Below are 14,543 nucleotides of genomic sequence, written 5' to 3'. Positions count from 1 at the left end.
CTAGACCAGTCAAGTAGACAATTTTCTAACCAGGGACATGGAAAAGCTGCAAACACAACTACACAAAATGAGAAAGGATGTTTGTTCTGAATGGTGACAGAAAGTGAAGCCCCCAGTAATGAAGGAAACCCTCATTCGCAAGAGAGTTGGAATTCTAAGAACTCGTGCAAACTGAACTTTAAATCCCAACTGTCACATGCAGATAATTGTTACAAGTTTAGAATCGTGTTCGTGCCAGAACAAAACATTTAATTGCGAAATATGGAAAATCATGTAGTAAGTTATTTGCTAAGGTTTTTACAATGTTATATTTTGATAGTGTTGTAGAAAAATGATTACAAAGATAGGGGGCTGGATTCTTTGTTTCAGAGGGTAAGTGCCGGCTGAAACGGAGGATTCACGGCCATTTTACGATGCCACAATTGGAGCCGAATCCTCACCGATTCCGGGACCGGTGAGGGACTAGCAGCGGTGCTGGGTGAAACTCCTGGCTCCCGCACCAAAAACGACTGGAGAATGTCTGGGTCAGTGGCCGCGCATGCGCACAGCGATGATCTCCAGCGGTTGCGCCAAACAACATGGCACCAGCTGTGCACGGACCTGACTCGCCAAATGCGACCTTACTAGTCACCCCCTCGCCATGCCCCACCAGTCCCCCAAGCCATCGCGGAAGACCCCCAGCCAGCCGCATGGATCCCGGCTGAATCTGGTGGCACTGGACACAGTCCGCAGCCGCTACGCTGGTTTCCCAACCACTCAGAATACATGTCAACCACACGGTCGGGAACTCGGTCTAGCGGGGGCGGAGCATCGGGGTAGTGCCTTTGGATTGCACGCCAAAGCCATTCCAATGGCATGCGGCACGCAACAACACCATTTTGGATGGGGTGGAGACTCGAAAACTGGCATCAAACCGGCACCACCCCCAATTTGGGCGTCAGAAGGGATTCTCTGCCCGATCGCCAATTACCATATCGGCATCGGGCAATGGAGAATCCCACCCAATAACTTATCATTTTTTAGAGGGAGATGTTACCAATGAGAGCTTGCATAAGATGCTTATATTTTAAACTGTCTCCTTTAATTCTAGGTAAAATGGAGTAATAGAGAAAGGGCATGTAATCACCTATTAGTTTGTCCTGGTGACAAATCCACATAATCGGTTGGTTTGGGCACATGGGCCCAAGTCAAGCCATAATGAAAGCAAGGTGCCAATTTTTCACTGTTGGAAACAAAAGAACAGTGAGCTGGCCTGCCTGTTGCCAGACTCCAACACTCTGGACAGAGAGCAAGGACGAGACAGAGCAAGGCGGGGGAAAAAGAGAGAACAGAGGAAAACTGCTGATTTCTGTTAGGCACCGGGCAGGATGTTGGTGGAAGATCATTCTCTGGTCAAAGAGATCGGACCTGTAGACAGTTAAGGGCACTGGAAGATTCACCTTGGCAACGGCCGGGATGAGTCGTCACCAGGATGGACCTTGCTGCTCACTGGGAGGTGGTTTGGGATGTCGGAAGATGTAGGGAAATGACTTTCGGCTGAATGCCATCAGCAAAATAGGGAGAAGTCAGCCTGTTAGAAGCTGCAAAAAATTTGTACTGGTTCCTGTAAAAAGGTTAACGGCAGCATTTTCCCATCCCGCCCATGGTGGATTTTGCGGTGGGCGGAGAATCCAGCAGGAGCCAAAATGTTGGAAACCAACCGGCATACAATGACATTGCCATTCTCCCAATGATAGGTTAATGGCGGGTCAGTCTTCCACTGCCTGGTGGATGAACCCAATTTGCATTAATTTGCATCTCATAACTGCTCATTAAAACAGCCGTCCATGGCATCCCATCAGGCCATCCAATCCTGTGCAATGCCAGCGTGAAATTATGTTGGTCTAAAACTTGACTATTCAAGAGTGGCATGTACATGGTGGTCCTCAGCTTATTTGGAGACTTTTGAGGTGAATGCAGCAAAGCTTTTCTGCCACAGTGCTGCTCTGTTCCTGATGTACTGTACACCATGCTGCCAGGGCAGACCAGGTCCTGCCCATAATTTCCATGCCGTGCCGGTCTCCAAGGACGACAATGTGCTTCTGGAACAATGCTCCTTCCTGTGTCACCATCTCAGAACAGTACTGCACCTCGAGCTGGGGAGTACAGTGGTCTCCTTCCCCCAGTGCTATACACCAGTGTTTATTTGGACAGCACACTACTGTGAGTTTCATGCGGATTCAAAGCTCAACCAAGAGGGGAGTAGAAGGTGAGGCTGCGGGGTGGCCAGATGAAGACAAGGGGGGCAATGTAAAGGGATGGTTATCCAAGGAAGGCAATGGGAAGGCCAAAGGCTCATGATGACAGGAGGAGCAAGGAAGCGGATGAAGATGACAAAACATGTAAGAGGAGACTGAGGGGAGGGAAGTTCAATCCCAGCATGGCTGCATGCGAAGCTCACAGACAAGGGGGGTCAAAGGGATACCACATTGTTTACTGAAGGGAACGCACAAAGACTCCAGATGCGGTGGGTAGTGGTCCAAGTGAGGCACGGGCACCTCGCAGGTGATGAGCTCGGGGGAATGGGGTTGAAATGAGGAACAGTCTTCTCCTAGAGGCTGCTCGCCTTTTCCCTCAAGGTTGCTGACATCCTGCATGGTCTGGTAAAGGCAGGTGGGCTGGGGGGTGTTTGGAATGTGCTGAATTGGTATTTAAAATGGCACCGTGACCTTTGAACCCATTATTTGACAGGGAGCAGACAAATCAGTTCTGGCCTGCGGGGGGGGGGGGGGGGAGACTTGCCTGTGCATAATTAATGAGGTTTCAAGCGCAGAATCCTGCCATTCTGGACACCCGCCACTGCACTTCGTCTCAAAAATTAAGAATTCCATCCCAGATTCCTGTTGCGTGTGGTGTAGTGTCTAAATGCAGCATGGAGTTTTCAATTGATTTAGGAAGTTAAGGGAGGAGATAACTTTTTATAGTTTAAAGTGTTAGTTGCCTCCTAAGTAATATTTAGTCAATGTTGATTTTACTTTGTTTGCTATAGTAAAAGTGTTAAAACATGAAATCTCATTGTGTGATCCTTTGAGTTGGTCACTGGGAAGTCAATATAACTTAGGAGCAAGAGGAGTCCATTTGGCCCTTTGAGCCTGCTCCACCATTCATTATCATGGCTGATTTGGTTTTGGTCAAAATTCCACTTCCCTGTCTGTCCCCCATAAGATTCGACTCTTTTATCTAACAAAAATATGTCTGGGAAGGGAATTCCACCAACTAATAACCCTTTCAGAGAAAACATTTCTCCTCATCTCTGTTTTAAAAGTGAGACATCAAAGCTTCTTAAAGCTGTGTCCTTTAGTCCTAGTCTCCCCCACAAGTAGAAACACCCTCATGGTATCTCCCCTATCAAGTCCCCTCTTCACTATCAAGTCCCTTCAGAATCTTATATATTTCAATATGAGCATCTCTCATTCCTCTAAACTTTAATGGATATAGGCCCTACCTATTCAATCTTTCTTCATAAGATAAGCCCTTCATTCCAGTATTAAGTTGAGTGAACCTTAATTCTCTTTCTTAAAGTTATCGGTCTCGAGGGGGGGTTGAAATGCAAAATTATATCGATCTGTGTAAGAATATCTACAGCACCATGGACGGTTACAATGTTGATTTGTGAGGATGTCATAACATTTTTAAAAGGTGCTTCTAAATTGCCGTTCGACAGATACAAAACCTTAAACCATCAGTTAACTAAAGGTCAAACCAGCCACCCCTGAAACAAGACAGCAATGCCCCTTTAACTTCCTAAAGGCCTCACAACTAAATTTAAAATGTAATAATATAATAATAACCTTTATTGTCACAAGTCGGCTTACATTGACACTGCAATGAAGTTACTGTGAAAAGCTCCTCATCGCCACATTCCGGCACCTATTCAGGCACACAAAGGGGGCATTCAGAATGTCCAACTTAACTGACAGCCCGTCTTTCGGGACTTGTGGGAGGAAACCGGAGCACCCGGAGGAAACCCACGCAGGCACAGGGAGAACGTGCAGATTCCGCACAGACAGTGACCCAAGCCGGGAATCGGACCTGGGACCCTGGAGCTGTGAAGCAACAGTGCTAACCACTGTGCTACCGTGCTGCCCCAATGTGAAGACTTTTGTGCAAGCTTTAACAATACTGAGTTTTCCTTGGCCTATATAGGATTGCATTCAGGCAATGTACACTAATCTTACAGTATAAATGAACATTTTACAATTACTGCCTGGTCTCTCGCCAAGTAAATGTTTAAATACTCATTGCTTAGACCCGTAGGCAAAGGATGACAACTTGGGAAAAATACTGGGAAGATGGATGGCATCCACTGAACAGGTCATCAGCGAGGGTTGTTGCCTTCAGGAAAGTGCGTGAAACAGTCCAGTAAGGAAAAAAAATCCCATGAAGAGAATCAAAAATATGTTCCATACACTGAATGGTGTTGCCAGCACCACAGATGCTGCGCCTGTTCCAACTTTGATGATTTGTGAATCTGCCTGGTCGAACTCAGCAAATGAAAGCATAGTACCAGGTAGTAGAAGAACGGAACGTTTCTTACAGTAAACCCCTAAATAATAGCATTAGACATCCCTGACAGTCTCACCTTCTAGCCCATGACAGCAGTACCTTTCACCGCAGGAAGCAAATTAAAATTCACGCTGTTTACAATCACATTTGCCCGAACACAGACGGTTCATTCCACCAGTCACATAATGCTTCAATGATTCCACAGCTTCCTTTTCTTGGCAAGAGGCAGAAGCAACAAAAAAAACTTGGCTCGCTTTTCCGAGAGGCTGCCTGCTACAAAGTCAACAAACTGGCTCTCAAAGACATGACATTTGGGGCCAGAGATATTTAGATTTCCCATAGCATTGTTCAGAAATGTCACAACGGGTAACTGGCCAAAAAGAAAAGCTGTATTTAGAATAATTATTGCTATACTGCCAGGTTAGTAAGAAATATAAAAAATACATATTTAATGGATTCAGCGATAATGCCAAACCTCGAATATATTAAATTTACCGAAACCATGGTACGGTACGGGCAGCACGGTAACACAATGGTTAGCACTGTTGCTTCACAGCTCCAGGGTCCAAGGTTCGATTCCTGGCTTGGGTAACTGTCTGTGCGGAGTCTGCATGGGTTCCCTCCGGATGCTCCGGTTTCCTCCCGCAGTCCAAAGATGTGCAGGTTAGGTGGATTGGCCATGATAAATTACCCTTAGTGTCCAAAAAGGTTAGGTGCGGTTACTGGGATAAGATGGAGGTGTGGGCTTAAGTAGGATGCTCTTTCCAAGAGCCAGTGCAGACTCGATGGGCCGAATGGCCTCCGTCTGGACTGTAGATTCTATGATTCAATAATTTCAAATAAAACCTCCAACCACTTGCTTCAAAAGCAGTATTACAACTATGGACAAATATTTGGATGGCCTCCATTCCTGGTAAAACCAATGATACACATGTCACCTTGACCATTAAGCAATGCGGTACATCCAAGCTCAATACATAGTACCTGGTGCAGTTCGCTTTATTATCTGAAGCACTTAAGTTCCTTATGAAACAAACGCACAGACATCCAGCAGTTTGTGAGCCATTCTGTCCGAACAATAGCTGCCCTTGCAGACAGCTTGATCTTTCTTCCAGTTAAGTTTGAGTTAAATTTCTCCTGACGTTGTTCCTGGCAAAATTTCAAATCAATTATCCTACAAATGCAGACAAAGGTCTCCAACTGCAGAAACTGCAAAACTGTTTACCGATAGCTCTCGCAGGCCGCAGGATCAATTTTCTCAGTATTATCCGTTCCATTTTTTTCCAAAACAAAAAATCAGTGTTGATTACTGCAGTCTATAATTGCTATGTTGGAATTGCCTCAATATTGCCAGAGATTAAAGGAGAGTGCAATAGTTAACTGCACCATCCAGTGATTAATACTTAAACTTAATAGCCCCACCCGTTTATTTTTCCCAATTGAAATACTTCCTCGTAATAGTCTCAGCTCTGATTTCTCCCATGCAGTGTGCAGAAATGGCCTCGCCCTTTAGATCTTTTAGCTAACCACTTTGCAACTGAAGCCAGTAAAAGGAGCAAAGTTTAACATTTAGAGCTGAACATTAACCCACATTTTCTTTTACCAGGTGGTTTAATGCTCTCAACGATTTTGGTAGGAGAGAATGCTAAAAACTATCACATTGGCAAGAGCGTTTGACCACAATCTTCTTTCTGCTGAATTTGTGGCCATGTGTTCCCATTAACGCAGCAAGTGGAAAATGTACAGTTCTATATTCTAAAATCACATTCAAGTAAAGCCTCCCACTGCAAGGCCTTCGCATTCACATGTGACTAGAAGCAGAGGAAATAATATCAGCAGACAAATATAAACGATGAACCTAAACCTCCTGCTGACTTCAGCTTGGGCATATGTCAGCAAATAATTTAATAGTGCTCACCACATGAACTGTCTCAGGCAACCAAGACTTCAAAGACTGGGGAGAATTGCAAAACTGCATTCAGGCCAGCTCGAAGGGAATGCAATCTCCACAGGGGTGAAACACAAGTGTGCCTTTGCTCTGAATGTCGAGCATCTCTCCAGCTCGTATTAGATTATTGACACTTTATAAAACATACTTTTTACATAACATTCAAGCGTTAATATATTCCTGGAAATCTTTCCACACGGTAGCAATTAATTCAAAGAAGGTCGTGCATTATAGGACGCAATCTGCCAACCCCGTTGCGCCTGAAAGGCAGCACGCCACAGTCGGTAGATCCCTCTTCTGGGATCTACCTTGCTCGCCACATCTAATGTGATCTCGTGAGATATCACGATCTGAATCTCGCCCATTGTGGGCAGGATCGCTATTTTGCAAATCTTCATATTAGGGTGAGACAGCTAGTCCTGCGATCTACCGAGACCCGGGGACCTAATCTGTTCGCCTGGGAGTCTCTGGCAAGCGCCGTTCAGTGTTGGTCTCCACAAACAGGGTCCAGACAGAACGGCACTCGTAGGGGTCTCCCAGGGAATCAGAGACCTCCCAAGTGCTTGTCCTCTGGGCATGGTGGCAGTCTGGCACCGCTGGTACAACCTGGGCACCCTGACACTGCCAGCCTGGCACTGTGTCACCTGGATGCCAGCCTGGCAGGGGCACCTCTGGGTTGGTAGTGCCAAGGTGCCAGGCTGGCATTTTCCCATGCCAGTGGGGTGAAGTAGGGAGACTCCCTTATAGGCAAGTTGGGGTTTTTGGAGAGGTTCGGGGGTCGTGTCGGGGGAACCTTCTCCTGCAGAGGAGTCCAGCGAGTGGAGCTCCGTAGTGCAATAAATGGGACTAACTGCAGCCTCGTCAGGGAGGTCCCCCGCTGAGGCACCGAATATAACTGAAGTCCCAGTAGATAGCACAGTGTTTCTCAGCACTGCGGGACTCTGTTCCCATTCGGTTAGTGCATGCCAATACTGTTCTGGCTCTCTTTGTGTCACTGATGGCAAATGCAGATGTCACAAAGCACAACAATACTACCAACTCTAGTTGTAAGTATATACATACGGTTACATACTACACACACTTCAGTCACTGCAGAGCTTTATGTATATCGTTAGAAAGTAAATGGCTGATGTAAGCTTATAATATTGTACTTGAGCCTTACATCAGTGGTAGTGTTCTGGCAACTTCACTTCAAAAACTCTGATGCTTCCATAAACTCGACTTCTGCTCCCCAACCTGCTGGTTGACTACAGGCAGCCCTCGACTTTACGACGATTGAGTTATGATGAACGACATTTATGACATTTGTATATTTAAACCGTTTCAGATTTACAATGCTGGTAAAGTTTGTCTTTGCCAACTGGTAGGTTCCTTTATGTTCTGCCTTTCACCAACTTCCAGAACGGCAAATTGTTTCTTGGATATAGAAGATCTCGCAAACGGGCCAAAAGACCCAATTTAAACTGACTCAGTGGAAACTGGTGAGTCGGATGCAGTGTGACAAAACTTTTGAGTTTATTTAACGCTCATTGTAAACTAGTTTTCCCTTCAGAATTACAAACCATCAAATAAGGGTGCATTCTATACTCTGTGTCACAACCACAAGTAGACGGAAAGGGAATGTTAATTCAGTGAAATAGGGCTCAGGAACCAATTACAACACCCATTTATAACACTGTTCCTGTGGGACTTATGGGCCGGGATTCTCTAACCCTGCGCCGGGTCAGAGAATCCCCGGGGGAACGTGAGAATCGCGCCCCACCGCCAGCTAACCTATTCTCCGGCGCCGATTCTCAGGCGCCCGCGGGATCGCCGCCGTACCGGTCGGGGGTCGTTGAAAGCAGCATCCCCGGCGATTCTCTGAACTCCAATGGGCCGAGTGGCCACCGATTCTGCCAGCCTGGGTTACTCAGGTGCCACACAGCTGGACCTGGAAGGTGTGTCTAATGGGGCCGTCCTGGAGGGGAGGGAGGGGAATACGACCCTAGTGTGGGGGGGGGGGGCCACAGTGGTCTGGCCCGCGATCGGGGCCTACTGATCGGCGGGTGGGCTGGTTCCGTGGGGCCTATGTTCCTTCGCTCGGGCCCCTATAGGGCTCCGCCATATTGCCCGGGGGCCGGCGCGGAGACGGGAACCCACGCACATGCGTGGAATGACGCCGGCCGTTCCGCGCATGCGCAAACTCGCACCGGCTGTTCTGTGCCGGCTGGAGCTGCGGGGACCACTCCGACGTCGACCTAGCCCCCTAGGAAGGGGAGAATTCCTCAATATCGCGGACCGTTGTTGCCGGAGTGATTGGCACCACTTTTCACACCGGCGTCAGAACTTGGAGAATCCCGACCATGATCTTTTGACATATAGCGCGGTTTCCAGTAACCGATTCTGTCCTAAATCGGAGGACTGCCTGTATTATGCCTCCCCGGACAGGCGCCGGAATGTGGCGACTAGGGGCTTTTCACAGTAACTTCATTGAAGCCTACTCGTGACAATAAGCGATTTTCATTTCATTTTGTTTCATTATGGAAAGGAAAACTGAATTATATCTACAAATGTTGCTTGTTGGAACATTAGGAATAGGAGTAGGCCATTCAGCCCTTCAGCTGTCCTTTGCACCCAATTAGATCATGGCCGATCTGTAACAACTTAATTATCCCAGCTTTGCTTCCTATCACAAGAGCATCAGAGATAGAAGCAGCAGTAGACCATACAGCCCAACAGGCAAACTTCTCCTTTCACTATCATCATGACCGATATTGGGCTTTAACTCCATTTTCCCGCCCATTCCCAATATTCTTTGATTCCACAAGAGACCAACAATCCGTCCATGCCAACATAAAACATAATCAATGACGATGCATCCACAACTCTCTGGGATGGAGAATCCCAAAGATTGACAACACTTTGAGTGAAGTAATTTCACTTGCTCTCAGTCTTAAATGATCAGCCCATTATCCTGATACTGTCATCTCCTCATTGCCCATTAGAACATCTCCTGCTTCTATTTCTTAGGGACTAACATTTGCTTGTGCTACTCTCTTCCTTTCTATGTACTTGCTAAAGCTCTTGCAATCTATTTTATATTCTGGGTTAGTTTTTCCCATTTTATCAAATTTTTGATCAGCTATTTCTGGTTTCCAAAATATTCCCAATCCTTGGGTTTTACTCCTTGCAACTTTATACGGCACTTCTTTTAATCTAACACAATCTTTAACTTCCTGAGGTGAGCCATGGATAGACCTTTCTTGCTGAGTTTTAGTTTATCATTGGAATGTTCTCCTGTTGAACATATCCTTTGAGAACTTTCCCCAATGAAATTCTATCAAGCCCAGTCTTGAAAACTCGATTGCCCCAGCATCACAAACTTTGCACAGGATTTAAAAGTATAAATTTCTACTGCCTTGTGTGGTAAAAGTGCTTCCTGATTTCACATCTGAATGGCCCAGGTCTAATTTTAACATTGTCCTATCCTTCACATTCCACTCTCCCTTCCCCATCCTATCACTCCTCTTTCCCATCGATCACCCCCCCCCCCTCCTCAATCTCTTCCCTCCCTCAACCCATTTGTGCGCTCTACTACAATCTTTCTCTCTAGACCCTCCTTTCCATCGCTCTCTTGATTCAGTCATCAGAGGAAATCATTTTTCCATATTCATCTTGCCTTTTAATATTTAAGCAGCTGGATCAGAACCATATGGGGTACATTAGAAAGAGAGAGAGAAGGAGATGATGACAGAAAGATGAGTAGGATAGGAGGATGAGAAGAGGACAGAAGGAGGCTACAGAAGGATACAAATAGTTTAAGTGAGTGGGCAAAGGCCTGGCCAATTGAGTACAATGTGGGAAAGTGGGAAATTGTCCATACCAGCAGACAGAATGTAAAAAGCATACAAATTGGCGAGAGATTGCAGAGCTCTGAGATTCAGAGGGCTTGAATGATCACAAAAAGTTAGTCTGCAGGGACAGCACATTATTGGGAAAACTAATAGAATAATATTGTTCATTGGGAAGGGATTCAAACCCAAAGATAGGGAAGTTATGCTTCAGTTGTACAGAGCACTAGTGAGACCACATCTGGAGTACTGTGTACAGTATTGGTCTCCTTCTTTAAAGATGGATATAAATGCACTGGAAGCAGTTCAGCGAAGGTTTGCCAGACTCATACTATGGTTGGGTGGGATGTCTTTCAAGTAAGGGTTGGACAGGCTAGGCTTGTATTGAATGGAGTTTAGAAAATTAAAAGGCAACTTGACTGAAACACACAAGATCCTGAGGAGTCTTGACAGGATGCATGTGGAGAGGATGTTTCCTCTTGTCGGAGAATCTAATGTGAGTGGCTGCTGTTTGATCGCCCATTTAAGAGGGAGATGAAGAGAAATGTTCTCTCCAAGGGTTGAGAGTCTTTGGAACTCTCTTCCTCAAAGGGCAGTGGAAGCAGAGTCTTTGAATATTTTTAAGGCCGTGGTAGATAGATTCTTGATAGGCAAGGGGGTGAAAAGTTACCAAGAATAGGCATGAATGTGGAGCTGAGGTTACAATCAGATCAGCCATGACCCCATTGAATAGCACAGTAAGCATGAAGGGCCGAGTGGCCTACTCTTGCCCCTAATTTGTATGTTTATAAGAGAGAGATCTGGATAATGTTGCAGAAGGTCAAAGGGAAAAGGAACTGAGAGAGTAAGGAGGAAGAATAACGGAACAGAGGGCAGGTAGAAAGAATGGGGTTAAAAAGAGAGATCGAGAGGCACAGCTAGAGAGAAAGACAATGCTTAAAAAGCACAGAGAAGTTGAGGGGATTGTGATGGGAGAGCAAGCATGTACATGGGGATTATGGTTTGACAGAGGTGGGAGCTGGTTTGAGAGAGAAGTGGTTTAAAGAAAGGGAGATGGAGAATGACATAGCAAAGCAAATAGCTTATTTTGTGAACAAACATAGAAATTTGAAAGAATACAACGCCTCCGAGGGAAACAGATAAGAGGAGAGTGTGGTTGGGGCAGGGAGGCAAGCTGACTGAGAATTCATTACCTGTTGCCATGGCGAGCTTGAGAATTATCATGCGGCTGATAGGAAGGAGGCAAAGTGGGGCTGGCTCTGTGGCTGAAAGAAATTAATGGAGGATAAAGGTTGAATGAGAGTGGAACAATGGGAGGGGAGAATACAGAGATTGAGAGGGAGGATCAAAGTGAAAAAGAATTAGGGGTGAGAAAGAGAGGTGGTGGGAAGGGGAGGGGATAGAGGAATGAAAGGGCAGGGATAGAATGGAACAGTGGTGGTTTGGGAAGGGAGGAATCCGTGATTGGAGAATGGAAAGGGAAGGAAGTTGTTGAGCATCTTGTTTGTCCCCCCAAAACCCCACTTTTGAATGTGGTCTGCAGCCTTTCACAAACTGCTACTGAAAATAAATGATGAGAGAAGATCAAAAGACCAGGAGAGAAGAAAAAGAAAACTTAAGCAGAATTAAAAAGAAAAAAGCAGGCAGATAGAAGCAAAAAGAAACAGCATAGTAAATTGGGCAATTGACTGTACAGACATATAGAACCATAGTTCTGTGCATGTTTGCTGTCAACCTCTTCCACTGGAAATTAATAGGAAATACCAACAATAACTTGCACTTTTTAATTCCTTTCATGGCTTGAAGGCAGTTAGGAATAAACCACATTTCTGTGAGATCACATGTAGGCCAGACCTGGTGAAGACAGCAGATTTTCTTCCCTAAAGGACATTTGTTTTAGGTTTGTTTTATTAATTGCCAAGGTGGGATTTGAACCCATGTCCCCCCGGTTATTAACCTGGATCTCTAGATTCCAAGTCCAGTGACATTACCACGGCACCAATTTATTTAATGCTTTAATCCAGTGAGCGCTCCAAAAGTGCTTCACGGGAGAGTTACTGAACAAAATCGGACACTAAGCCACAAAGGAAATATGGGGTCGGTTTAGCCAAGCAGATATATTTTAAGGAGTGTCTTAAGGGAGGAGTAAGAATTAAAGAGACAGATTTTGGTACTTGGCAGCTGAAGTCACAGCCACCAGTGGTGGAACCATAAAAATCAGGGATGTGCAAGAGGTCAGATTTGAAGATAGTAAAGTTGAAGACGGTTAGAGAGGTAGGGAGGGGTGAAGTCATGGAGGGAATCGAAAACGGGGCGATACAAATTCATCCCATTGTAATTATATCCTCCCACTTCCAATTCAAATTCCTACTGTTAGAGTAAGGACAGAATGCAGAACTTTAAATGGGGACTGAATTACATCAACATATTCCAATCAAATTATTCGCAGACAGCAGACATTTAATCCGGCTCAACCTGAAGACTACACTTGGCTTTCACTCTCTGTGAAACTCCACAGTAGATTGCCTATTTTATTAACAATTTCATGTCTAAATGTACATTTCCCCCCCCCAGACTTTTGTGCCACCTTTTTTCCATTTCAAATTCCTTTGTCCATATTTATGATGAAAACTATGTGCAGAATCTTGTCCCTTTCCCCCTGGGGAACTTTGGTGTTGGAGGGGCATTTAATCAAGTGGGTGGGTGAGGAATGGAGACCCCACTTCCTTCCCACCTCCGCCCCAATTAAATCCATGTGGAAAGGCCCATGGATGGCCTTCCCACCCTGCTGTTACTGCCAATTGGGGCCCTTAAATGGGTAATTAAATGGTTCATATCGTCCACAAGTACTAACCAAGGGGTGGGCAGGAGTCTCGCAATATGGGGGGGGGCAATAAATAAACACCGACATATTTTCTGGCTGGTGGTGAGGGGGAAATGTGGCAGAGGGAATAGTGGGCCTACTGGGAACCACACCCTTGCCACTCCCAGTCTTCCCCCGCCATCACACATCTCTGGTCATTCAGCGACAATAATAGGCCTCAGGCAGGTGTTGTACCAGCAGCGAGCATCACCTCCCTGGTGTCACTTTTTTTCCCCCCCAATTTGTCCACATGCCTCCAATTGGCGAGCAGTTCTCAGCAGGCAGAACTTCACCCCAAACTCCTCTTGCTGGGGGAGAAGTCCCATCAGTGGCAGGTCAAGTACCTGAGTGAAACAAGATGCAACAGGTTTTCCGGAAAAGGCAAAGTGGGGCTCTCGCTAGATGTGCAGCCAGTGGCCAGGTCACCTCCACAAGATTCCACCCCAACTTGTGCACTTGACCGATTACGTTACTGCAATCTGGTAACCAGATGGCAGAAATGCCTGTACTTTTTTCTTTCAGTGCTGCAACCACAATAATTTTCCTCTTTAATATTCAAAGAAAACTTTAAAATATACATTCACTTTCACTGAAAAAATATAACCATCAAAAATAAGTAGTTCACTTCAGTAGTTGCTTTCCCTCTCCAGAGCCTACTCTCTCCTCCATGTCAGTGAGCCTCTCAGGGGTTTATTTCGGTAAAAAGGTGTAAATAAACACATTTCAAAACATTTAACATGTCAGATTTCATTGTTGTCTGCGGATTCGGTGCCCACCCAGCCTTTTGTTCAACTCCGTAGGTTCTCGGACCCTCATCTCATTTTACTCAGCAGGTTTTCCAGTCTTCACTCATGCCAGTGTTACAACGCCCTAGGCAGTGCGCAGTCAAGTCCAGCCCTACTTGTCCCAGAGTCACAAAACAAGTGAATTAACAAATAATTCCTGCAGACACTCCAGAAATCTTTGGCCCTTGGCTGCCCAATAACTACAGTTACCAGGTTTGTAACTTTAAACACCAATTGCTGTTTATACACAACTAGAACAAATACAAAATATGCAGTGAATACAGCCGATTGAATGTCCTTTAACACCTGGCCCCTCCTTAACTGCCCCATCCCCTCCCACACACTCACACAAAACAGACAAACACAGAGGGGAAGGAAAAGGGTGAAAAATAGTAAGGATTAATGTAAAGAGTCCTTGCTTCAGATGATGAGTTCTTCAGTGCACTCTCTTCACGGTATGAGTGTGGTTTGAAGTCTCTGGTCTACAGCCGGTAATGATCATCTTTGCAGTTCAGCAGCATATCTTACTCACAGCTGTTCCAGGAGGGGCCTCTGGCTTCACATCAGCCTGT

The 14,543-nt window shown here is 45.7% G+C and overlaps 1 protein-coding gene across 7 annotated transcripts in view; it reads right to left on the bottom strand.

The window, feature by feature from the left end:
* The window catches only part of LOC119963430 (serine/threonine-protein phosphatase 2A 55 kDa regulatory subunit B gamma isoform), a 341,572-nt gene that overhangs the window by 161,155 nt on the left and 165,874 nt on the right, over positions 1–14,543 (bottom strand). The window contains exon 2 of one of the 7 annotated variants that reach the window (XM_038792538.1): positions 11,517–11,588. The exons of the other annotated variants lie outside the window; for them this stretch is intronic. Within the exon in view, the coding sequence (XP_038648466.1) occupies positions 11,517–11,588 (72 nt within the window). The remainder of the gene's footprint in view (positions 1–11,516; positions 11,589–14,543) is intronic. 7 annotated transcript variants of the gene reach the window in all.

Source organism: Scyliorhinus canicula, chromosome 3, assembly GCF_902713615.1.
Source record: "Scyliorhinus canicula chromosome 3, sScyCan1.1, whole genome shotgun sequence".
Lineage (NCBI taxonomy): Eukaryota > Metazoa > Chordata > Chondrichthyes > Carcharhiniformes > Scyliorhinidae > Scyliorhinus > Scyliorhinus canicula.
This window is presented reverse-complemented; position numbering and strand designations above follow the sequence as displayed.